This window comes from Panthera uncia, chromosome F1, assembly GCF_023721935.1.
Source record: "Panthera uncia isolate 11264 chromosome F1, Puncia_PCG_1.0, whole genome shotgun sequence".
Lineage (NCBI taxonomy): Eukaryota > Metazoa > Chordata > Mammalia > Carnivora > Felidae > Panthera > Panthera uncia.
In genome coordinates, this window is record NC_064813.1 from 67,070,245 (window position 1) to 67,093,067 (window position 22,823).

The following is a 22,823-nucleotide window of genomic DNA, read 5'->3' on the forward strand; positions in this document are numbered from 1 at the left end:
TGAGGGCCACATGGGGGGGAGTTCGGGGCAGCTCCACCCCCCCGCCCCCCCCCCCCCCCCCCCCCCGCCACCCCCAAACCAGGCCGGATCCGGATCCGAGAAGGCCCGCAGCGGGCTGCAAAGGGACGCCGGCCCCCGCGGCGTCCTCACGGCAGCGGCCGGGCCGGAGAGGGCCCTACCTCAGGCGGGGCCCAGGCCGCGCTCGCTCGCGCTCTTCCTCGCTCTCCCCGCTCGGGCTCTAGCCGCATGGCCCCCCCCTCCGGCCGCCCAAGCCCCGCCCCGGCCACGCTCCCAAATCGAGGCCCCGGCTCCGGCGCGGCCCACTAGGCCGCAAATCCAACCATAAACAAAACCTCCGGCGGCCAACTAGGGGGGAGGGGGCTGGGGAGGGCGCCGGGCTCGCACGACCGGGAGGGGTGTCCAGTGGGGGAGCGCACGGGGCGGGGGGCCGACTGGGGGGGGGGGGCCCGGCGGGGTACGGGAGAAGGGAGGGAGGGGAAAGGGAGACCGCGGATTTAAAGGGGCCGCGGACAATACCCGGCCCCGCCGCGCTGCCGCCGCCGCCGCCGCCGCCGCCAACGCCGCTGCGCTCCCAACTTTACCTCAGTCTCCTCCACACTGACACCCCGGGCCGCGCCGCCCCTGTCACGTGATGTAAGGTTCCCTCCTCCCCACCCCCTCCCTCCTTTCCCCTCGCGCGCTCGCTCTCGCGCCTTCCCCCTCCCACTTGCCTGCCTGCGTCCCCCGGCACGTGACGCGAAAAGGGACGCGCACGCAAGCGCGCGCGCACTGCCCGCCACGAGCCGCGGCGCTGCGGCTCCGCGCGTCCGCCCCGCCTCCGCCGCGTGACGCACCGTCGGCATCCGCTTCCTGTTCCCGGCGTCGTCCGGCGTCGCCCGGCGTCTCGGCGCCTGGGTCACGTGCTGGGGGCAGCGGGAAGGCGGCGTTCTGGTTTCCTGGGCCCCTGTCCGCCATGTTTTCAGGCCGGCTGAGCGTCGGTGTTTCCCCGTGAGGAAATGGCCGGGGAGTTTCGGGGAGCCCAGGCGCCGGGGCCTCGGCGGAGCCCAGGCTGACCCGGAGCGGTTGTGCGCGGGGCGGGAGGCCATGGCGTCCGGCAGTAACTGGTTGTCCGGCGTGAACGTCGTGCTGGTGATGGCCTACGGGAGCCTGGTGAGGAGACCCCGCGTCCCGGCCCTCCGCCCCCAGCCGCTCGCTCACCCACCTGCGCCTGCCCTGGGCTGGGACTCGTACCTGCCCCCGGAGCGCCTGGGGGGCCGAGCGCCCTGCCCCTCCCCCTTGGCCCCCGGGCGTGCCCCGAAGCGGCCCTGAGCGCTTGCAGCTGGGGACCTCAAAGGAAGACGTGCCCCCCCCCTTTTTGAAAATTACTGTGTTTTTGCTAAAGATACTGTCCTTTTTTCTATCTCTTGGACAGGTGTTCGTACTGCTGTTTATTTTTGTGAAGAGGCAAATCATGCGCTTTGCAATGAAATCCCGAAGGGGACCTCACGTCCCCGTGGGACACAACGCCCCCAAGGTAGGTCCTTAAGGCACGAGGTCGGCCTGGTTCTGCAGCTCCGTCAGGGCCTAGAGTGAGATGGCCTTCGCCTTCGAGATGGCTTTGGTTCCCAAGGTCCCTTGTCGCTCTCGCCGCGCTCGGCCGGAGAGAGAACGGTCGGCGTGGCTCTGGCGTCCGCTCCCCCTGCTGCGGCACAGCGTGCACTTGGCGCAGAAGCAGCAGTTTTGGCATCTGCGGAGTGAAGGATTGGGACTAAAGTTTGCCAACTCTGGACAGAGTTCGCAAGCTCCACGTGCCGCCCAGTGTTTCCTGTTTTAAGGTTTGCCTTAGGGCGGCGGGTTAGCCCCAGGTCCCGGAGAAGGATCTGCCGCCGCACTACCTTCCATTCCTGGGGGCCTCGTCAATCCCCTAGTCCCTCTAGTCCTTCGTGTTAGGAGCTGAAACCTGAGAAGGAAGCAGCTGACCCCAGGACATGCCCAAGGGGAATAGTCCAGGAGTCTTCACACTTTCTCCGGTAACTATCTTCCTTTCCTTGGCTTGTAGATCTCTACTGATGACATTTTCTCCGTCTCCCAGACCTCTTTCCTGAGTTCCCTGTTTTTATATGTACCACCTTTGTAGCATTTCCACAAACCTAAGCTGGAAATCAGAGGTCTAAACGCCACCCCCAGTCCTGCTTCTGTCTTCGGCTTCTGGCTCTCTCTGATCCAAGGATCCAGCCGGGATCCGGCTACACATGTTAGGTTTCCAGTCTTTGCCTGTGCTGTTGTTGGGGCATAGAGTGGTCTTTGGTTTTCTCTTGGCTAGCTGGTTTGCTCTTTAGATCTTAGCTCAAATGTTGTTTCCTCTGAAGAAAAGAGTTAAAACAGTTACTACCTGTTTTAAAGTAGGTGATCTTTTTTTTTCTCATAGTATCCTGTTTTTCTGGATACAGTTTTATCACAGATTTTTTGTGTTTGTCTGCTTGTTTAATGCTTACCTTCCATGAGACCATAAGCTTCAGGAATGCAGGCACCATGCCAGTTTTGTTCACAGTAAAGCCAGGGCCTGTGTGTAGTGGGTGCTCAGTAACGTGTTACTGAGTGATAAACAGGTTAGTGGGAGAACCGGAGCTAGTACACAGTTCGCTCAACTCCTGGCTGGGTGTCCTTTCAACAACCAGTGCTGTCAGTCTTCCTTTTTTTTCGTTCTTGGCTGATGTATTTCACGGAAAGCCTTGAGGAATGTGTCATGGTGTAAAAACTCAACGGTGCTTCTTCTATGTTCCCTCAGTTCTCCAGAAGCCACCTGCCATCCATAAGACGGTTATAGGGTTGGCTACCAGTACACCATGATCCAATCAAAACTTTGATTATTGGGGCGCCTGGGTGGCTCAGTCGGTTAAATGTCCAACTTCTCAGGTCATGATCTGACAGTTTGTGAGTTCAAGCCCCGAGTTGGGCTCTATGCTGGCAGCTCGGAGCCTGGAGCCTGCTTCAGATTCTGTGTCTGTCTGTCTCTCTCTTTCAAAAATAGTATTTTTAAAAATCTTTTTAAAAACTTTGATGATTTTGGAGCATCCTGGACTACATAAGATTCCTTTCCTTTTAAAAAATTCTCTCATTTAAATTTGTATTCAGCAGCTCTTCCTGCCCATGGGTCCTGTCCCCATGCTTTAATAGAATGACCTTTTTGCACCAAAAAATAAAAATAATAAAAAATAAGTTTGCATTCGTTGCTAGTGGAAGTGTAAATTAGTAAAACTTCTTTGGCCAATAACCAGGTATTATCTAGTAAGATTACACATGTACCTAATCCCATGGTGCAGGAGTTCCACTCTTACCGTACAGAAAGTAATTTTTGTTCGTGTTGTACCAGAGGACATGGAAGAATATTCGTGGGGCAGGGCCTGCCTGGATGGCTCAGTTGGATAAGTGTCCCAACTTCAGCTCAGGTCATGATGTCATGGTTCCTGAGTTCGAGCCCTGCATCAGGCTCTCTGCTGTCAGCACAGAGCCTGCTTAAAATTCTCTGTCCCCCCCCTCCCCCGCCTCTCTCTCTCTCTCTCTCTCTCAAAAATAAAACATTTAAAAAAAATTTTTTTTAAGAATATCCATGGCAGCAATTGTGATATTTCCAGAAGAAATTCTTAGGCCAAACGTCTACTCGAGAATATATCTATGATTTATTTGTATTTTGGAATACTAGGAGTGAAAGTAAGCTCAACAACGCGAACATATGGACACACATGAATTTCTTTTTTTTTTTTTTTTTTAATTTTTTTTTTTTTCAACGTTTTTTATTTATTTTTGGGACAGAGAGAGACAGAGCATGAACGGGGGAGGGGCAGAGAGAGAGGGAGACACAGAATCGGAAACAGGCTCCAGGCTCCGAGCCATCAGCCCAGAGCCTGACGCGGGGCTCGAACTCACGGACCGCGAGATCGTGACCTGGCTGAAGTCGGACGCTCAACCGACTGCGCCACCCAGGCGCCCCCACACATGAATTTCTAAAGCATTTTTTTATTTGTAAAATGTTTTAACATTTATCTTAGAGAGAGAGAGTGTGTGCAAGCGGGAGGGCAGGGGGGGAGGGGAGAATGCCAAGCAGGCTCCAGGCTCTGAACCGACAGCACAGAACCCAACGTGGGGCTCAAACCCACGATCGTGAGATCATGACCTGAGCCAAAGTAGGACGCTTAACTGACTAAGCCACCCAGGTGCCCCAATTCTAAAGCATTTTTAAAAAAGAAAAAGACAAACATGAGTGAATCTCAAAAACATGCTGAGTAAAAAAAGCCAGCAAGCCATTCAAAAAAGAGTATCTTTTGTTCCGTTCCATTTATATGAAATTCTGGAACACACAACTGTATCGTTAAAAAGTACATAATTATTGCCTGGAGCAGGGAAAGAGGTTGACTGCAGAGGGACATGGAGAACGTTTTGGGGTGATGGAAATGTTCTGTCTTGGTTGCAGTGGTGGTTGAGTGGGTGTATTTATTTGTCAAAACTCAGTCCACGCAAATTGGTTGCGTTTTATTCCATGTAAGTTCTAACTTAGTAAAGTATTTAAAATTTTGAAAAGACAAGTTGCTGAGGAATTCAAAAAGTATTTTTTCATTTGTGTGAAGTTTGAAACCAGGCAAAGGTAAACAGCTTGTTCAGGTTGATATGTGATAAAACAGTGAAGAAAAGTAAGATTGTTGACCAATGAACATTGGGGGTGTTGCATTTAATCAGAACTAGGCACACATGGCTTCAGGAGAGCAGACATAGATGTTCATCTTCACAGTTTTCATAATTACTTAAAACATACATAGCATGTATTTCACGTATGATCTATTCCACAGTGGCAGTTGCTAAAAAGTTACAGGAAGTGGGGCGCCTGGGTGACTCAGTCGGTTAAACGTCTGACTTCGGCTCAAGTCATGGTTTCACGGTCCATGAGTTCGAGCCCCGCATCGGGCTCTGTGCTGACAGTTCAGAGCCTGGGGCCTACTTCGGATTCTGTGTCTCCCTCTCTCTCCGTCTCTCTCCCACTCACGTGCTGTCTGTCAAATAATAAACGTTAAAAAAAAATTTTTTTTTTAAAAGTTACAAGAAGAAAAATCTGCTGGGGCTCTGGCAGCCCTTTTAAGTGAGAGAGATGGACGTGGACTTAACAGTGGTTGCTTCGGGGTGAGTGAGGGGTGACTGTAGTATCTCTTCAAAGTTTGTATCATGGATGTGAATTAACCTACTTAAAAAATTAAGTGTACTCCAGAAGAAAGCTTTTAGAAGTCCTGTGATCCACCAGGTAGGGTAGTCCCCACACTGTTGGAAACCACATACAGGTATCCTCACAGATTTTTAGATTATGATTTTCACTTGCTGTCCAGTTTTTCTCTTCCTCCAGAAGTTTGTTAGAACACCTAACCAAGATCCTAAATTCAGTTGAGTCAGAAATCATGTTGATGCCATAGAACTTGAGGAAATTCTGGCAGGTCAAAGGTCTAGCTTAGAGGGTTGCGTGCGTGGCTCTGTCAGTTGAGCGTCCGACTCTTTGTTTTGGCTCAGGTCATAATCTCACGATTTGTGGGTTCAAGCCCCGCGTGGGGTTTCTGCGCTGCTAGTGCAGAGCCTGCTTGGGATTCTCTGTCCACCCGCCCCTCCCTTGCTCACACACTAGCTGTCTCTTTCTTTCTCAAAATAAACTTTACAAAAATTTTTTTAAACGGAGCTAGGTTAGAGATGTGCAGTTGGGGGAAGTTCTTAGAGAACCCGAGCCTATCCTTATATTTTTCGGCCTGACCTGGCAATGTTACCAGCAGATGAGCGTTTTTTGTGCTGCTTTTGTCATAGCTGCTCGCTTCCTCTGCCCCATTTCGAGGCTGACGGGAAGCAGGGTACAGGATAAGTGATCGCACGCTCTTTTCTCTGTGTGAACAGGACTTGAGAGAGGAGATTGACATTCGGCTGTCCAGGGTTCAAGACATCAAGTATGAACCTCAGCTCCTTGCAGACGGCGATGCGAGACTGCTCCAGCTGGAAGCCCAGGGAAATCAGAGTATGTGGCGTGCTCTCGGAGGACGCTTGAGTGAGGAATCCCATGTGTTCAGAATTCCTTTGCTCTCTGAGCTGTCAGCATAGCTGCCGGGCACCTGTGGTTCCTCTGTCGCCGGGCACATGTGAGATGTGGGGAGGCAGTTTATTGGCTTGCTGGAGTTTGAGGAATCTGAGGTCATGCCTATGACCAGTCTCTTTCTCAACAGGCTGCTACAACTACCTGTACAGGATGAAAGCCCTGGACGCCGTCCGCGCCTCTGGTAGGGGCGACTTGATGGGAGGCTGAGGGCCTGGCCTGGGAGGGGGTGGGGGGGCTGTGTATATTAGAGCTTATGCTGCTTCTGCCCCCCGCTGGGAGGAATTTCCTGGAGTTTTGAGAGTACTGGGTTATTTTGTCTAAGGAAATGATGGCGGCAAGTTATTTCTTCTTCAAAGGGTGAATTTGTTTTATTGTTTAGACCTTTAGTTTCGTGAACCGGATGGTGGTAATTTGCTTGTTTTTCTACACAAGACAAGTGACACCCACGCTTTTTCAGTAAGACCGAGATAAATGGTTCTTGAATTTTTTCTACCGTGTGACCATTGTCAAGTATGCTTTGTTTCTGCTGAAACGTGGTTTACGTCTCAGAGCCGGAGTGAGTGGGGGGGAGATGGAAAGGAGACACTGTCGGTACCATCAGTGGAGCCTACGGTTGTGTTGCCAGCACCCCGTGACCGCTCAGACGCGGCTCTGGGCCTCCGGTCGTCTTCATTCCATTAGAATTGCCCCCCAGTTCACTCATTCGACCCATTCCTAAATTTGGAAGGTTAACTAAAAAGACTAACAAACGGGAGAAGGGTTATCACTGTGCTGTGTGATTGTCTCCTCAGAGATCCCGTTTCATGCTGAAGGCAGGCATCCCCGTTCCTTAATGGGCAAGAATTTCCGTTCTTACCTGCTAGATCTCCGGAACACTAGTACTCCTTTTAAGGGTGTGCGCAAGGCCCTCATCGACACCCTGCTGGATGGCTATGAGACAGCCCGCTATGGGACGGGGGTAAGCCGGATGGCCACTTTTTCCTTCAGGGGACTAAAGGGATGCCCCAGCCTGAGGGAGCCCCACTCTTCCTTCCTCTTTCCTCAGGTCTTTGGGCAGAGTGAGTACCTGCGCTACCAGGAGGCCCTGAGTGAGCTGGCCGCCGTGTAAGTGTGGGGGGCGGGTACTGGAGACGACACCGGTGGTGCTGGCCCACCCCCAGCAAGATGCCCTTCGTGAGCAGTAGTAACAAAATCACAATGACGAGCTGTCTCGTTCTGCCTTGCTTGCCTCTGAAAGCGTGTGCTGCTCTATAAGAACACAGTAGGAGAGGGGCGCCTGGGTGGCGCAGTCGGTTGAGCGTCCGACTTCAGCCAGGTCACGATCTCGCGGTCCGTGAGTTCGAGCCCCGCGTCAGGCTCTGGGCTGACGGCTCGGAGCCTGGAGCCTGTTTCCGATTCTGTGTCTCCCTCTCTCTCTGCCCCTCCCCCGTTCATGCTCTGCCTCTCTCTGTCCCAAAAATAAATAAAAAACGTTGAAAAAAAAAAATAAAAAAAAAAAAAAAAAAAAGAACACAGTAGGAGAAGCTTCTCCTACTTTTGTGCTCCCTCTTTCTTTTTTTTTTTTTTTTTAGCAGTTCATCTCAGTAAAATGTCAGAATTGGTGTAAAATGTAGACCAGTAAAGGGAATAAAGTTGGGGCACCTGGGTGGCTCAGTTAAGTGTCCGACTTCTGCTCAGGTCATAATCTCGTGGTTGTTCGGGCTCTGTGCTCACAGCTTGGAGCCTAGAGCCTGCTTCCAATTTTGTGTCTCCCTCTCTCTCTGCCCCTCCCCTACTCACACTCTGTCTCTCTCAAAAATAAACATAAAAATTTAAAGGGGGGGGCTAAGGTTCCTTTTTTCTTTTTTTTAATGTTTATTTTGAGAGAGAGAGAGAGAGAGACAAAGCATGAGTGGGGAAGGGGCAGAGAGAGGGAGACACAGAATATGAGGCAGACTCCAGGCTCATAGCTATCAGCGCAGAGTCGATGTGAGATTCAAACTGAAGAACCATGAGATTATGACCTGAGCCCTAAGTTGGACGCTTAACCGACTGAGCCACCCAGGCGCCTCCAGGGAATAAAGTTATTTTTATTTTTTTTTAATGGTAACTGGATCCTGGACGCTTTAAAAAAATTTTTTTTTGAGAGAGAGTACAAGCGCGAGGGGGGCAGAGAGAGAGGGAGACACAATCCAAAACAGGCTCTGAGCTGTCAGCACAGAGCCCAACACAGGGCTGAAACTCTAGAACTGTGAGATCATGACCTGAGCCAAAGTCGGACGCTTCACTGACAGCCCCCCAGGTGTCCCAGAATAAAGTTTTTCAATACAGAGATTCTTCCTCTTTCAGGTTCCAGTGTTTTCCTTTCATGTTTTGGTCTGATAACAATCACACGTGCCCCCCCCACCCCATTTTTATTACCACTCACAGCTTTAGGAACCTTGTTTGAAACTAAGGGCATCACTAAAGCATCAGCTGTTGAGTTTTTGTGTAATAGGAATCACGACTTCTGTCTGACAGTGTTTAAAACATGCGCTGGCGTGGGTTCATGGTGTTGTTCATACAGATGTTCAAAGGGTGGAGAGGGAAAGCCCATGTAGAAATAAAAAGTTAGTTACCAGCCTTGAAAAGAACCGTGTCCATTTTCTGCCGTGTTGAATAAGGCTCTTTCTGAAAAGGTAAGGAGTATGTCTGTCCTGTCTTTTCTCTGTTCTTAAAACTAAACTACCTTGTTCCAAAAACAAAGGGTTTGGTAAAAACTGCTCAGAAGAGGAGTGAGAGCAGGGGAAGACGAGGAAGGGTGCTTGTTCTGGAGGTCAGGCAGAAGGCCTGTTCAAAGCATGGTTTCTTTGAACCAGAAATACCTTCTGGTTCTAACTCAGGTGAAGTCTCTAGAGTCCTCAAATTCATAAAGATGGGAAGGTGACAGTGCCAGGGGTGGGGAGTTATTGCTTACTGGGGACAGAGCTTCAGTTTTGCAGCATGAAAAGAGCTCTGGAGATGGGTGATGGAGATGGGAACACAGCGGTGTGAATATACTTAATACTACTGGACTGTAAACATTTAAAAACGGTCTATTTTACCACAGTTTTATTAAAAGTTCAGTCCTTGAGAGCACCTATATGACTCAGTTGGTTAAGTGTCCCGACTCTTGATTTCTGCTCAGGTCATGATCCCACGGTTCGTGGGATTGAGTGCAGTCAGCTCAGAGCCTGCTTGGGATTCTCTCTCTCTCTCCCCCCCCCCCCCCCCCCCCCCTCCCCCCCTCTCCCCTGCTTTCGCTGTCTCTCAAAATAAACAAATACGCTTTATAAAAAACCTTTAAAATAATAAAATCAGGGCACCTGGGTGGCTCAGTTGAGCATCCAATTCTTGATTTTGGCTCAGATCATGATCCCAGAGGTCATGGGATCAAGCCCTGCGTTGGGCTCTGCGCTGAGCATGGAGCCTGCTTCAGATTCTCTCTCTCTCCCCCTTTGCCCCTCTCCCCTGATCACATGTACTTTCTTTCTAAAATAAAATACATTCTTAAAAAAATAATTACAAAAAACTTTAGTCCTCGTCAGCATGTGGCTGGCTCAGTTGGTAGAGCGTGCAACTCTTGATCTCAGGGTCATGAGTTCAAGCCCAACATTGGGTATGGAGATAAACTTTAAAAAAAATAAAAATTCGGGGTACCTGGGTGGCTCGGTTGGGCGTCCAACTTCAGCTCAGGTCATGATCTCACGGTTCCTGAGTTCAAGCCCTGCATCGGGCTCTGTGCTGACAGCTCAGAGCCTGGAGCCTGTTTCGGGTTCCGTGTCTCCCTCTCTCTCTGCTCCTCCCCGCTTATGCTCTGTCTCTCTCCTTTGAAAATAAAAACGTTAAAAAAATTTTAAAAGAAAGGGACGTAACAGTAAAAAAGTAAATAAAAATTCACTCCTTGATTTCTGGTTTCTAGAGCATTTCAGTGAGGTTAGTGAAGACGAGGCCCTGAAATCTGACAGATTCCTGTCCCAACTCTGTCACTTACTAGCTTTGTGACCTTAGGCAAGAGGGCCCTCAGTTTCCTAACTTGGAAATTGGGGATGTTACTGCCATGTAGGGATATTGGGATGGCAGTAAATTAGATGTTGGTAAAGGACCAATTTAATGTCATAAGTACTTGATGGCTATTTCTGTTCTTATTTTTTGGTGTTCAGTTTTCAAGGGACTTTTTTTAGATTGGGAGTATATTAGTGGCATAGATGCAGGAGGTGAATCAGCAGAATTAAAAAAGTTTTCTTTGGGGCGTGTGGGTGGTTCAGTTGATCAAGCGTACAGCTCTTCATTGTGGCTTCTCAGGTCATGATCCCAAGGTCGTGGGACTGAGCCCCATATCAGGCTCCACACTAGGCATGGAGCTTCCTTGGGATTCTCTCTCCCTCTGCCCCTCTCCACGTGTATGCACGTATACTCTCTCTCTAAAATAAACTTTAAGAGATAATAACAAATAAAGGTTTTCTTTATAGCGAGATGAAAATGTTGAGCCAGGGGTGCCTGGGTGGCTCAGCCGGTGAAGCGTCTGACTTCAGCTCATGTCATGATCTCACAGTTTGTGAGTTCAAGCCACGTCGGGCTCTGTGCTGACAGCTCAGAGCCTGGAGCCTGCTTCGGATTCTGTCTCTCTCTCTCAAAAATACGCACTAAAAAAAGAAGATGTTGAGCCAGAGGCAAGGACTCTGGGAAAATTGTTTTCTCTGCTACTTCTTTCAGATGGGCTTTTAGTCACTAGTTTATAAGATAGGACAAGGACAAGGGATCACTTGTGGCTACCGCCATGTTTATGGAGTGGTTGAGTCTTGCTTGAATTGCCTTCTCGTGTTAGTCGTCATTCTGTCCGTGACCTGCCCTCTCTGTATCCTCCAGGGTCAAAGCACGAAGCGGGAGCTCTCAGAGACAGCACCAGTCAGCCGCCAAAGACCTAACCCAGTCTCCCGAAGTCTCCCCGACAACCATCCAGGTGACCTACCTCCCTTCCAGTCAGAAGAGTAAACGTGCCAAGCACTTTCTTGAACTGAAGAGCTTTAAGGACAACTATAACACACTGGAAAGTACTCTGTGACGGGCTGACGGACACTGCTCCTGCTGCTGGTGGCCTCAGGTCATCTGGCCGGTGGGCGCCAGTCAGCCGAAGTCCCACTTCATCCAGAGCTCGCCTAGAGGATCATTCTCCAACCTGTTCTTACGGCCAGTTTCAGAGAATTGGTTAGGACTTGATTTTCCCTTGGTAGCACTTTTTTCTGGAGTTGAATTCAGATGTTTTTCCTAATGTTTCCATCATGGCTTCCTTAAAAATCCTCACTTGGTTTTGATTATAGTTTGTTCATTGGCCTTTTTCCCCCTGTCCCCAGACTATAAATAGTCCTAAATTGTAAGAGTTGGGGGAGCCGGGCCTGGTGTATTCTATGTCTGCCCCTTCATACGTAGGTGGATGGGAACCGTTTGTGTTTGAGACATCTTCGAGTTGATTGGTTGGAAAGGCAGACGTGAGCTGGTGGGGAGGTCTGGGAGGCCGTGAGGTGCGCAGAACAACTTGCCTGGTGCTCCGTGGAAACCAGGCTGTGTGGAAACGTTAACCCGACCTGGTCCCCGGAAACGCGAGGATCGGCCTCAGGCTTTCTTTACATGCTGTCCTGAATAAATGGGAAAGGGAATGTTGGCACCTGACACGATCCCCCCCCCCTCATTTATTGGGGACGCTATATGGGACGGTGAAGCAATGGTCAGACCGATGCCCTGCTCTGACGTTAAAACTAATAAAACGAACAATTAAAACACGTGATTCGCTCCTTTATAGGTGCCTTTTAACCAAACAGGCACAGGATATGTTCTTTGGACCTAGGATCATATGGATGCTCCTTGAGACCCCGCGGGAAAAACCCCTAAAATGGGGGCTCTGGTCTTTGCTCCTAGAATAGCCTGAGAACTGGGACTCGCTTCTGGTCTCCAGGGCAACAGGCCAGGTGACCAATCAGGTCGCAGACCCGGCGTCATTGTTGGAGGCAGACGTGTTGCCACGACTCCTGAAACCTGGGTGACTGGATGATACAGAGACAAGAGCCTGCTTGTGTCCTGGGCCGGTGTCCCGCAAGCGTGTGGACATGTCTGGGGGAAAGGCCACGAAAGTAGAAGAGGTGTGCAGAGCTGGGGGGTGGGGCGGGGCCGGACGAACTTCCCAGATGGGTGACCCTCCGGTTTCCTGAGGTGCCCTGAGGTGAGCGGGTGGGAACAGCAGGAGACTGGGTGGTTCCACACCGGCTGCTCCCAGGCTGCTCCCTGCGCACTTTCTCGACCCAGCGCCCTCACTTCTCTCTCGGGAAAGGCCCATGAGCCCCCTCCGGGAGGGTGCTGGGGACAGGGCGCTGGACTGAGGGGAGGGTGCCGGGGTTGGGGTGCCAGCCAGAGGCAGATCAGCAACTCGCTTTTCTTGCAGAGTTGTCAAAGGGTCCTGGGATTTAAGAAGATGGTCGACAGGTAATTCCTGCTTCTGTCCTTTCCCTTTCCCCTCAGCTTGACCCCTGTACCCTCGTGTCCTCCCCACCCCCCTGGCCACCTCGGAGACCTGCTTCGCCCTCCGGGGCTCCCGAGGAAGGACACTGTGGTGTGCAGGCCGCAGCATGGACCGGCCTCCCGGTGCTCACTCGAGCTCGCTCCCCGTGCCACCCAGATGGCTTTACTGTCCCTTTCTTCCCATCCTCCCAGGGAGAATTGGAGCAAGTTTTTGTTGTTGTTGTTGTTGTTGTTTTAAGAAGAATGCAAGTATTTGTTGTATCAATCGCGTGATTGGTGCGCCGTATTTGTTGAATGAGCGAATGACTAGACTGGGCTCTGTGTCTTCACCTGGGGAGCTTTGTAAAACACGTCCGGACCTCAACCCAGAAGACGTCACCGCGTGGTCTGGGATTGGGGAGGATAAGCCTGGTTTTTAAGGTTTAACAGGTGGTTGTGCCCAGAGCTGGCAAAGATGTGAGGTGGCAAAAATGCATACAATTTTAGTGAGAGTCCAGATTGATGCAGCCTTTTTACAAACACAGTCTGATGGGGGTGCCTGGGTGGCTCAGTCCATTAAGGGTCTGATTCCTGATTTTGGCTCGGGTCGTGATCTAACGGTTTGTGACATTGAGCCCTGCGTCGGGCTCTGTGTTGTCAGCCCAGAGCCCACTTTGGATCCTCTGTCCCCAACTCTCTCTCAAAAATAAATAGAAATTAAAAATATTTTCGGAGATGCCTGGGTGGCTCAGTCGGTCAAGCATCAGACTTCGGCTCAGGTCATGACCTCACAGTTGGTGAGTTTGAGCCCTGCCTTGGGCTCTGTGCTGAGAAGCTCAGAGCCTGGAGCCCGCTTCACATTCTGTCTCCCTCTTTCTCTGGCTCTCCTCCACTCACACTCTGTATGTCTCCCTCTTTCCCTGTCTCAAAAATAAACATTTAAAAAATTAAAATCGTCAAACATGATCAGTTCTTCAAAAAAATATTTTTACAACATAAACAAAAACAAAGGTAAGTTTGATGAAATCTGTCAAAACTTAAGATCTCAAAATTCACATGTCCTTAGAAGTGGCAGCTGTACTCCTAGGGAGTTGACCTTGCATATATATGCCTGCAAAAGCTCTAGAACATACATAAACAGCATTCTGGACAGCATTGTTTACAAAAGTAAACCAGGGCACCTGGCGCGCTTAGTCGAAGGGCAAGTGACTCTTGATCTCGGGGTCTTGCGTTGCAGCCGCGTGTTGGGTGGAGAGATTACTTTAAATTTTAAAAAGTAGGAACAGCCTACCTCGTTAAGTGATGATATAAAAATACTAGGCAGCCTTTACACAGAATGAAGCAAGTGTGTATGTGTTGATAGGAAAGTCCAACTGTTAACTACTTCTAACAAATGTATGAGTGCGTGGTAATAAAAAAATATACTTCCTGGTATATGATAGAAAAACTTTCTGGAAAAATACACAAACTGGTAACTTTGAGAACTGGGGCAGAAGAACAAAGCTCTCAGTTTTAATTTGGTGTATATATATATATTTTTTTGTTTATCCCGAGAGTGAGTGAGCACATGCAGTAGGGCAGAGAGAGAGGGAGAGAGAATCCCGGCCAGGCTCCACGCTGTCAGTGCAGAGCCGCACCGAGGTCGAACCCCCAAACCGTGAGATCGCGACCTGAGCCGAAATCAAGAGTCGGACTCTTAACCCAGTGAGCTACCCAGGTGCCCCAGGATTTTCTTTTTATTTTTTTTTTAATTTTTTTTTTTTAACGTTTATTTATTTTTGAGACAGAGAGAGACAGAGCATGAATGGGGGAGGGTCAGAGAGAGGGAGACACAGACTCTGAAACAGGCTCCAGGCTCTGAGCCGTCAGCACGGAGCCCGACGCGGGGCTCGAACTCACAGACCACGAGATTGTGACCTGAGCCGAAGTCGGCCGCTTAACCGACTGAGCCACCCAGGCGCCCCCAGGATTTTCTTTTTAAATAGTCTGTACACCCAGCAGCATAAGGTTTGAACTCAGGAACCTGAGATCAAGTCACGTGCTCCACCGGGCTAGCCAGGTGCCCCCCCCCTTTTTTTTTTAAGCCCAATGTATTTGTTTACTATATTCATCACCACAAGGGCTCAACCAGAGACTTAAACCAGAGTGACCCCACAGCTTAAGACACACAATCCTAGGGGCACCTGGGTGGCTCAGTCGGTTAAGTGTCCGACTTCAACTCAGTTCATCACCTTGTAGTTCATGAGTTCAAGCCCCACGTGGGGCTTTGTGCTGACAGCTCAGAGCCTGGAGCCTGCTTCAGATCCTCTGTCCCCCATCTCTCTGCCCTTCCTCCCTCTCGTGCTATCTCTCTCTCTCTCTCTCTCTCTCTCTCTCTCAAAAATAAACATAAAAAATAAGAAAGATAACGTAGAGAGGCTACACAGTCCGGGTTCTTGGCTAAGGACCAGCTTTGAGCAGCTTTCTTGCAGATACTTGTTAAAGGCTGTGGGGGTTTCTCCAGGCTCAGCAGCGCGTGTGCTCAAAGGACTCTCGGTGTTGAGTTCTCGCAGGCCCTGGGTGGGCAGCGGGATGGTGCCGATGTCATACAGGGCAGACCGCTTGTCCTTGAGGATGTCCAGGCAGATGTCACCCTGGGTGTCCAGGTCTGGGTGGCAGCAGGGCATGAGGACCCTCCCCCCGGGTGTGTTGTCAGCACTGCGGGACTCCTGGGGGAGCTGATAACTTCAGGTCTTCACATGCTGTGCCCACCGCTCCAGGGATGGCCCCACCCGTGTGAAAGGTTGCCTGATTCAGGGAAGGCAGAAGTTCCTTTGTTGCCAGACACCACGGGGGTCATCGACTCCTGCTGGGGCATCTTGCCCCCAGGACCCCCCCCCCTCGCCCCCAGAGGCAGTGACACTGGCAGCCACTGGGTCACGGCTCTGGGAGCAGTGAGGGCAGTGAGACAGGAACTTAGAGCGTGATTGCAACTCTCATTTAGTATATGAGTCTTTTTTTTTTTAATTATTATTTATTTATTTTGAGAGAGACTGCGTGCACACGAGCCGGGGAAGGACAGAGAAGGAGAGAGAAAATCCCACAAACCGTGAGATCGTGACCTGAGCCGAAACCAAGAGTTGGACGCTTAACCGACTGAGCCACCCAGGCGCCCCGGAGCGTGTGACTCTTGATCTTGGGGTTGTGAGTTTGACCCCATGTTGTGTGTAGAGATTACTTAAAAATCTTAAAAAAAAAAATGAAACTCAAGGGTTATCTGAGCAGAGGACACGTGTGAGAGAGGTGGGGGGAGAGAATGCATATTTCTCTCATGAATTAAAAAACCTTACATGATTGCAGAATGTTGTCTAGCTAAGGATGAGAATCATGGTGTAACGGAAGGTATTCATTTTTAGACTGGATTTTGATGCCCAGGTCTGCCATTAAGTGACCTTAGGCAACTCACCTGAACTTTGTTTCCGTGCGTGCCGTGCAAAATTAGTATCTCTGACGCACGGTTACGATGATCAAGCGGCCTGTGTATTCAACGCAGACTAGGTTCTTAGTTAGTTACCCTTCAAGGAGTTGGCCGTGTTCTGACATGTGCACAGAGGGTCCGGTGATGGGGTTTGTGTCACCACTCCTAACTGACCCAGTCAGCTCCTTCCTCTGTACCTGGGGCAGGTGGCAGAATTCACACACCCACTGTGTGTGGCAGACGACGCTGGGCCAGAGGAGAAACCTGTATGCTGCCCTAAGGATGCAGGACACCAGGGGACAGGAGTTGGCACTGGCCGACAAGCAGCTGCTGATGGTGAGTTCTCGCAAGGGTGACCTGAAGCCTCACCCTCACTGCCCCGCAGAGTCCGCCGGGGTCCCAAGCTCTTCACTGCTGCCGGTACTTGCCCAGTGTATCTGCCTCTGAGGTTTTCAGCATTACACTAGAGCAGTACCGGGTCTCGTCAAGTGGCTCTTCGCGTCCAGCTGCAGGTGACCCGGCCTCAAGTCCCGGGGCGCGGACTAGTCCTCGCTCCCCTCGTGTCCGTGCCCAGCACCTGCCTCTCAGAGCCCCTCTCTCCCGGGAGAACCCGGTCGCCAGCAGGTCGCCACCTGTGTGTCCCGGTGCCTGGCAGAGGTCACGGTTCATGGTGTTCTCGGCAAGTAATTGCCGAACGTGGGGTTTCATCCACGGAGAAAGACTTGCGTAGGCTTCCCCTGCAGCGCGCAGCCTCCATGCTACCGCCTAGCTTTGTGGCGCAGCTAAGTCCAAAGCCAGGAGGACGCACGCTGGACTGCCATCGCGGGAAAACGAGGAAAGGGGCCAGCCTAACGTCACACTCTGTTCTGCCCCCCCCCCCCCCCCCGCCCCGCCAGGCCCGTCGAGTGGCCCTGCACCAGCTGCTTGAACAGGAGCATCAGCAGTACCAGCAGGAACTGAATCTGACGGGCAGAGCATTTTACGTGGAGAGACTCTGACGGCGCCCAAAACAAAGCTGGCTCTTAACGGCTCGAAGGCGGACATATGGCTCCTTCCACGGCCCTGAATCCCTATTGGTTGCAAAAGTGTTTAGCTGTACCCGTGATCTTAAAACAGCTTCCTGGGTTTTGCTCACTTGCCTCTCCGATCTCACTTCCTCTCGTCTTTTCCGTCTTCCTGGACAAATAGCTCTGAGTGTGGCTGTTCACCCATGGGTGCCGTGGCGCTTGGCTGGCAGGAGGCCTGGGGTCCCATGATGAGACCTGGGACAGGTCTCTTCCCTCTGGACTCGAATTCCCACCTCTGCAAATTGACAGGGTTCCAAACTCCAGTGCAATGAGGGGTGAGGCAGCTATAAGGAAGTAAGGAGCAGCGATTTATGTGAAGCTGCTCAGAGCGTGTACAATCTCACGGCCTTCAGATTCTCAAGAATTCTAAAAGGTACTGGTTGGTCACATGCATCTGTAGGCCACAGAGAACCTTACTTATGAAGATCTGCTTTACATAAAATGACATCACAAGCCAGAGAGACCCCCGTTGTGCAGCCGGTAACAGGTGCCAGGACACATTGTCACCGCCAGGCCAGAACAACCTCCCGGTCCCCTCACCGGCTGTCAGCATCCTCGTTGGCCACTTGTCCTGTCCACACGGAGCTTGTCCTGCCCTCTGCCCCGTGCGGCTGTGTGCGCTGCACAACTCTGGTCTCCCCGTCCCGCCGCCACCCCCTCCCTCCGTCTGGCTCCAACCCTCAGTGGGCATTTCTCCCCTCCGACACCAGAGCCCCCTCCTTTTCTCCCTGCACACCCCACCGATGGGCACAGAGAGGCAGCAGGTATGGAGAAGGGTGTGGGCTTTGGAGTCAGGTGTGGTTCTAAGTCTGGTGCCTCTTAATTGTTGTCACCTTGTGTAAGTTACTTCTCTGAGCCTCAGTTTCCTCTTCTGAAAATGGGGACAGTGATGCCCATCTCATAGGATCATTATGAGGATTAAATAAAATTTCATAGCGAGCAAGCCTAGTGCTTGGCACACAGCCGGTGTCCTTCCTTTTCTCTCTCAGGTTTCACTGTGACCCTGGCCGTTCACAAGCCCCTCGCCACGCCCCGGCCACCCCCATGCACCCGAGATGCCACTTCACCCCACGCCTGTGTCTGTGCCCCCATGCACCCATTCGTCCTCACCTCCGACAGCCCTGCTTCCCAAGCATCTCTAAGTCAATGACTCACGAGTTCCTGTAGCCAACAAGGCATGGGGCTCACGGGCTGGGAGGCAGGCGCGGACAGGGGAGGAAGGCAAGGTGACACATTACGAGGGACAGAAGCAGGCGCACGCGGCCTGGATTTGACCTGCAGCCTGAGGCTGGGTCTCTGATCCTGCGGGGGACCCCCCACCCCGCCCCCGCAGGCCTTTCATCTGCCCACAGCCGCCTCCCAGTGGGCCCTGCTGTGTACATTGTCCAGGAGAGCCTCGCCCCAGAGCATAGCAGATCTGGGTTTGAATCCTGCCTCTGTCACTGCCTGCCTGCGTGGCTTTGGGCCAGTTACCTTAACTTTCTGGGCCCCAGCTCCTTGTTTGTAAACTGGAGATAATGCCTACCTCCCTGGATTGCTGTGGGGATGAAATGAAGCACTTTGCAGAGAGGTGGTGCATAAGGTCCGATAAATGGTGAGCCATAGTGTTTTCCTGCCCCCTGAGAGTTTTTTTCCTTTCTCACCTCCTCTCTGTTGCCTGGCTGCTCCCCAGCCACCCCCGACTCCTGCAGCAGCCCCTTTACCCCTCCTCATTCTTTTTATTGGGACCCACACAACACCCCACCCCTTCTGCCTTGGTCCCTGACCTTGGCCTCTCTCCCCAGGGCTTGTCAGAGCCCGGCTGGCTCCGGTATTGGCAGGCTGCCCCCCCTCCCATCTCCTGTGACCCCCCTCCTCCCCCCGCCTGCTCTGTCTGCTCTGATCACATCAACTGTTCCCCCCGGTCATAGCCACCCAGCCAGCCCCTTTTCCTTCTGGGGCTGGCACCTTCTCCACCTCCAGCCCCAGAGGGTCCGGCCTGGTTCGAGATGGCCACACAGGAGGCACCGCCAGGAGAGTCAGATCCCTTTTATCGGGGCCACCTGAGGCCTGCCTAATCAAGCCCCGAGGTCAGTCTCCTTCTGAGAGAACTGCTCCTCTTCTACATCAATGTCCCCAAACATGAGGTGCTTTTCGCTCCTGTCACTTCCCAGCCTCTGGTTCACCACGGCAGTTGAGGCTCCCAGAGAAGGGAGCTGAACATGGGGGTAAGGGTAAGGCTGGCGGTCACGACAGCAAGCATTACACACACACCCCGCCCCCCCGGTAAGAGCCGTGGGGAGCAAGGACACGAAACGACAGCACAGGGTTAGCGTGGGGCTGTGCGCCCTCTTGTCAGCCTTCCCCTGGAGGGCCGGAGGCGCACAACGGGCATCGACTGGGGCTTTGGACAAGCTATTGATCTAGATCAAGGGCACTGTGGAGTGGGTATATGTGTGGGGCAGGGTGGGGGTGGGAATCCGGACTAATGGGAACACGGACACACGGAACAGGCCTGGGGCTGAAGCAGGGCACCCCCGCCCACCCCCGCACGGCCGCCCGCTGCAGCTATAACTCGGGCTCCGTTCTGCCACAGCGGAGACACACCCGCCTGCCGCATGACGGTCAACAGACCTGATCCTCCTCAGAAGAGACCCCCCCGGCGGGGAGCCAGGCTGGACCCCTGTGAGGGAAGACGCTGGGAGAAGAGCACCAAGGACAGTGGGCTTCTTCCTGGCAGAGGGGCTCCGCCCTTGATCTCCTAAAGTCTTCGTTTCAGTTCTGCCAGGCAGGGCAGGCCATATACCTTCTCCGGAGCCCGGGCTGGAGCCCGCCAGGGGCACAGGTCCCTCACCTCTTCCGGACACCCAAGGGTGACTTTGAGGGTGCCTGGAAGACATGGGGAGAAGGGGAGAAGGAACAAGATGATGGAAGAAGCGCGCTGGAAGTTTCTCATGGCCACTTCTCTGTAGTACTTCAGAGCAGGAGGACTCCAGGATGCTGTGGGCTGAAAGGCCCTCGGCAGTCTGGCGGGGTGATCTGGAAGGTTAGGAGTTCCGCTCGAAAGGTAAAGCAGGGTGTACAAGCACCCCCCCCCAAAAGGCCCTCCCCCGGAAAGCCTCAGGGCAGTGGGAAGGAGGCTGGGGAGGGCAGGCGGCTGGGCCGGCCTTCAGTGCCATGGGCGCGACATCAGGGCGAGAAGCTCTGTGTGGGAGCCCTTGGAGAGGATAGGTGTCCGGATGTGGAGCCCTGCCAGACAGGCTTCCTGGTCTGGGCCAACGTGATCCAGCAAAGGCCAGGCGCTGGTGGGAGAGGAGCTGATACAGGGACAGCACGAACGGCAGACGAGTGAGAGCCAGCTGTCTTGGGAGGCAAAGAGCAGGGGTCAGCATCCTTCCCCAAGGAGATGGCTCTCCATGCAGGCAAGCTTGGTGGCCGGAGGGGAGGAAGGCAGACGACCACCAAAACTCTCCTGCCTGCTTCTGTGTGATATGTTTGATATTGGGTTGTTTAATTAGGAACCAACTAAATATCAAACATATTCTTACAGCAGTGGGCAATTTGGCATCAACCTCGGGGGCCCCTTTACCGAACCGCTTATCTCCAGGGTCCCTTTGGAACACCGGCGGCTGCAACCTACGTGGGTCTCACTCTTAGGCTGGAGAGCTCGTGCGGGAGTACAAGAGCAGGAACTGGAGTTTCAGTTCGTCCCGTATCTTTCCCTTTTACTGGAAGGGATGTAGCTCTGATCTTCTGTCCTTGTATTTTTTTCCTCCTTATTCAATACTGCCCCCACCCTTATTTAACTGCTGCTTCCTGGCCCTGGGACTCTCTTCTTCACTAGTCCTGCAGCGAGGGTCTTTGGTTTCTCTGCTTCCCTTCAAGAGTCAATTGATAGCCTATCTGCCCATCTACCTCTAGTGACTGGAAGACCTCAAGAGTAGACTCCAGTGTTGCCCCGTGCCCTGGTGGGTGTCTCAGTTACCCCACTGCTGGGGCTTAGTATTAACGCTAGCCATCTTTCCTTGACATATGACTAATTAGACACATTCATAGTCTTCTCTGGTAGCTCTGGTCACCTTGAACAGTGCCCACCTCTCCCCTGGCATATTCTCAGATTGTGTGGCACTGGTGTACTGGGATCAATTGCCACCTGTCAGTAACAGGCTCCAAGTGGAGGAATGAACATGGCCTGGAGTCAAGCCAGGGAGAACAGAGCTGGCACCGATGAGGACTGTGATGGTGGATGGCGGTAGGTTGGGTAAGGAGAGAGCAGAGGACAAGAGTGGAGAGCAGCACAGTGCTTGGTCAGTGTGGGTATGAAAGTTCTACCTAAAGACCACTGTGGGCAAACAGAGGGCATGGTCCCACCCAGATTACTCTGATCCTCCCCTGCTTCTCTCCCCCACCTCACTTGAAGCTCTGGGAGGACCTTCCAGGGACCGACGGTCACCGCTTACTGTGTCCCTGTGGCTCTTAATGGGGAGGAATGATGTCTCCCTGCCAATTAGAGACTCTTCAAATAGCACAGTAATTTGATCTGGGGATCCGGGGGAATTGTCAGGGATCATCACGAGTGACCTCTCCTTTTTCACTGTTGCTCAAGCTCCCTGAATGCTGGGAATCAAAAGGTAAAACTCAACCAGTGGACTTTGACCAGCATCCAACACAGAGGGGGGTGAGGGTGATGGGGAAACGGAAGGGCAACTAGGACCCTCTGGGTGAAAGCTACGCTCCTAGAATTGCCAAAGTACCCTCGTGTATTTCAGTGTTCTCCCCTCCCCTCGCTCTTTTAAAACACCCACAGAGCTGCCCAGAGGGTGGAACGTGCCAGGGTCAGGGAGAACCTCTCCCCTCCCCCACTTTCCATTGTCTAAAATCAGCCTCAGCTGTTCCCCCATTTTTCTTTGCTGGTGATGTCAGTCCATCAAAGTATCTCACCCTGCGCTCCCCCAGGGAGAACAATGGGATGGAAGGAGCTGGAAAGACCATATTAGGAACAAGAGGTGGAGCCTTGAGCAGAGATAAAAGGCTCGAGCCTGGGGGCCGCCTAGTCACTCAGCCAGCTGCCCTCCTCTCCTGCCCTGGCCTCCAGTTCTCCAGGTTTCTCAGGCGAGCTCACCAACAGCCACAGCTCATGATGGAGGCCATCAAGAAAAAGATGCAGATGTTGAAGCTGGACAAGGAGAATGCTCTGGACCGGGCAGAGCAAGCTGAAGCGGAGCAAAAGCAGGCAGAAGAGAGAAGCAAGCAGGTGGGTGCTGGCGCCGCTCTCTCTTGCCTGCTGGCGAGCGAGACTGTGAGACGGGAGAGGGCTCTCGTGGGAGAGGCAGTGACCACCAGCCCAGCTTGTTCTTTGGGTGGGAGGGACTCTCTTCTTCCCCAGGCGCACCGGATAGGCAGAGGACATCCAGCGTCTCGGCTCCAGAGTGCCTGTGTGACCTTGGGAAATCCAGCAGCCCCCTCTGAGCCCCGGTGTGTCTGCCAGATCTAAATGGGGTGGATCATGTTCTGGGAGAACCCAATTTCTAGACGAAAATGTGGGGGCTGGGCACACAGGATCTCTTTTCCCTTGATCTTTTTTTAAGATTTTACTTTTAAGTAATCTCTACACCCAACATGGGTCTCGAACTTATAACCCTGAGATTAAGAGTCACATGGCTCTACCGACGGAGCCAGTCTTGAGTCACAGGCATCTACACCCTTACCACCC

At 52.4% G+C, this 22,823-nt stretch overlaps 4 protein-coding genes and 1 pseudogene across 30 annotated transcripts in view; 3 read left to right on the forward strand and 2 right to left on the reverse strand.

Annotated features, from left to right (window-relative positions):
• The window catches only part of UBAP2L (ubiquitin associated protein 2 like), a 39,712-nt gene extending 39,013 nt beyond the window's left edge, over positions 1-699 (reverse strand). For 19 of the 21 annotated variants that reach the window (XM_049634946.1, XM_049634945.1, XM_049634948.1 and 16 more), the window contains exon 1: positions 538-615. The gene's annotated coding sequence lies outside the window, so the exon portion shown is untranslated. Of the gene's footprint in view, positions 1-179; positions 439-537 lie in introns of those variants that run through there. The other 2 variants (XM_049634932.1, XM_049634933.1) reach the window with 2 other exon arrangements.
• CF1H1orf43 (chromosome F1 C1orf43 homolog) overlaps positions 1-11,430 on the forward strand; it is an 11,956-nt gene extending 526 nt beyond the window's left edge. The window contains exons 1-8 of one of the 3 annotated variants that reach the window (XM_049634974.1): positions 897-1,170; positions 1,433-1,534; positions 5,089-5,172; positions 5,923-6,040; positions 6,246-6,299; positions 6,910-7,076; positions 7,164-7,222; positions 10,985-11,430. In XM_049634974.1, the coding sequence (XP_049490931.1) occupies positions 1,105-1,170; positions 1,433-1,534; positions 5,089-5,172; positions 5,923-6,040; positions 6,246-6,299; positions 6,910-7,076; positions 7,164-7,222; positions 10,985-11,180 (846 nt within the window). In that variant the 5' untranslated portion in view covers positions 897-1,104 and the 3' untranslated portion in view covers positions 11,181-11,430. Of the gene's footprint in view, positions 1-896; positions 1,171-1,432; positions 1,535-5,088; positions 5,173-5,922; positions 6,041-6,245; positions 6,300-6,909; positions 7,077-7,163; positions 7,223-10,984 lie in introns of those variants that run through there. The other 2 variants (XM_049634976.1, XM_049634975.1) reach the window with 2 other exon arrangements.
• A 108-nt stretch (positions 11,431-11,538) lies between these two features.
• Positions 11,539-17,198, forward strand: CFAP141 (cilia and flagella associated protein 141). The gene is made up of 4 exons (XM_049634986.1): positions 11,539-12,252; positions 12,552-12,592; positions 16,271-16,400; positions 16,961-17,198. Exons 1-4 carry the CDS (start codon positions 12,220-12,222, stop codon positions 17,060-17,062), a joined length of 306 nt encoding a protein of 101 aa, XP_049490943.1. The 5' UTR covers positions 11,539-12,219; the 3' UTR covers positions 17,063-17,198.
• Positions 14,821-15,446, reverse strand: LOC125925750 (ubiquitin-conjugating enzyme E2 C-like; annotated as a pseudogene).
• Positions 17,199-22,171: 4,973 nt separating the features above from the next.
• The window catches only part of TPM3 (tropomyosin 3), a 28,153-nt gene continuing 27,501 nt past the window's right edge, over positions 22,172-22,823 (forward strand). The window contains exon 1 of one of the 5 annotated variants that reach the window (XM_049634968.1): positions 22,172-22,364. In XM_049634968.1, coding sequence (XP_049490925.1) covers positions 22,248-22,364 — 117 coding nt within the window. In that variant the 5' untranslated portion in view covers positions 22,172-22,247. The remainder of the gene's footprint in view (positions 22,365-22,823) is intronic. The other 4 variants (XM_049634962.1, XM_049634960.1, XM_049634959.1 and 1 more) reach the window with 4 other exon arrangements.

What these genes read in the sequence shown, in the direction of transcription:
- CFAP141 (XM_049634986.1), top strand. Translation starts at nt 12,220, where the DNA reads ATGTCTGGGGGAAAGGCCACGAAAGTAGAAGAG. An exon ending in TTTAAGAAGATGGTCGACAG is followed by an intron (nt 12,593 to 16,270) that starts GTAATTCCTGCT and finishes TACCTGGGGCAG; the next exon opens with GTGGCAGAATTCACACACCC. An exon ending in CCGACAAGCAGCTGCTGATG is followed by an intron (nt 16,401 to 16,960) that starts GTGAGTTCTCGC and finishes CCGCCCCGCCAG; the next exon opens with GCCCGTCGAGTGGCCCTGCA.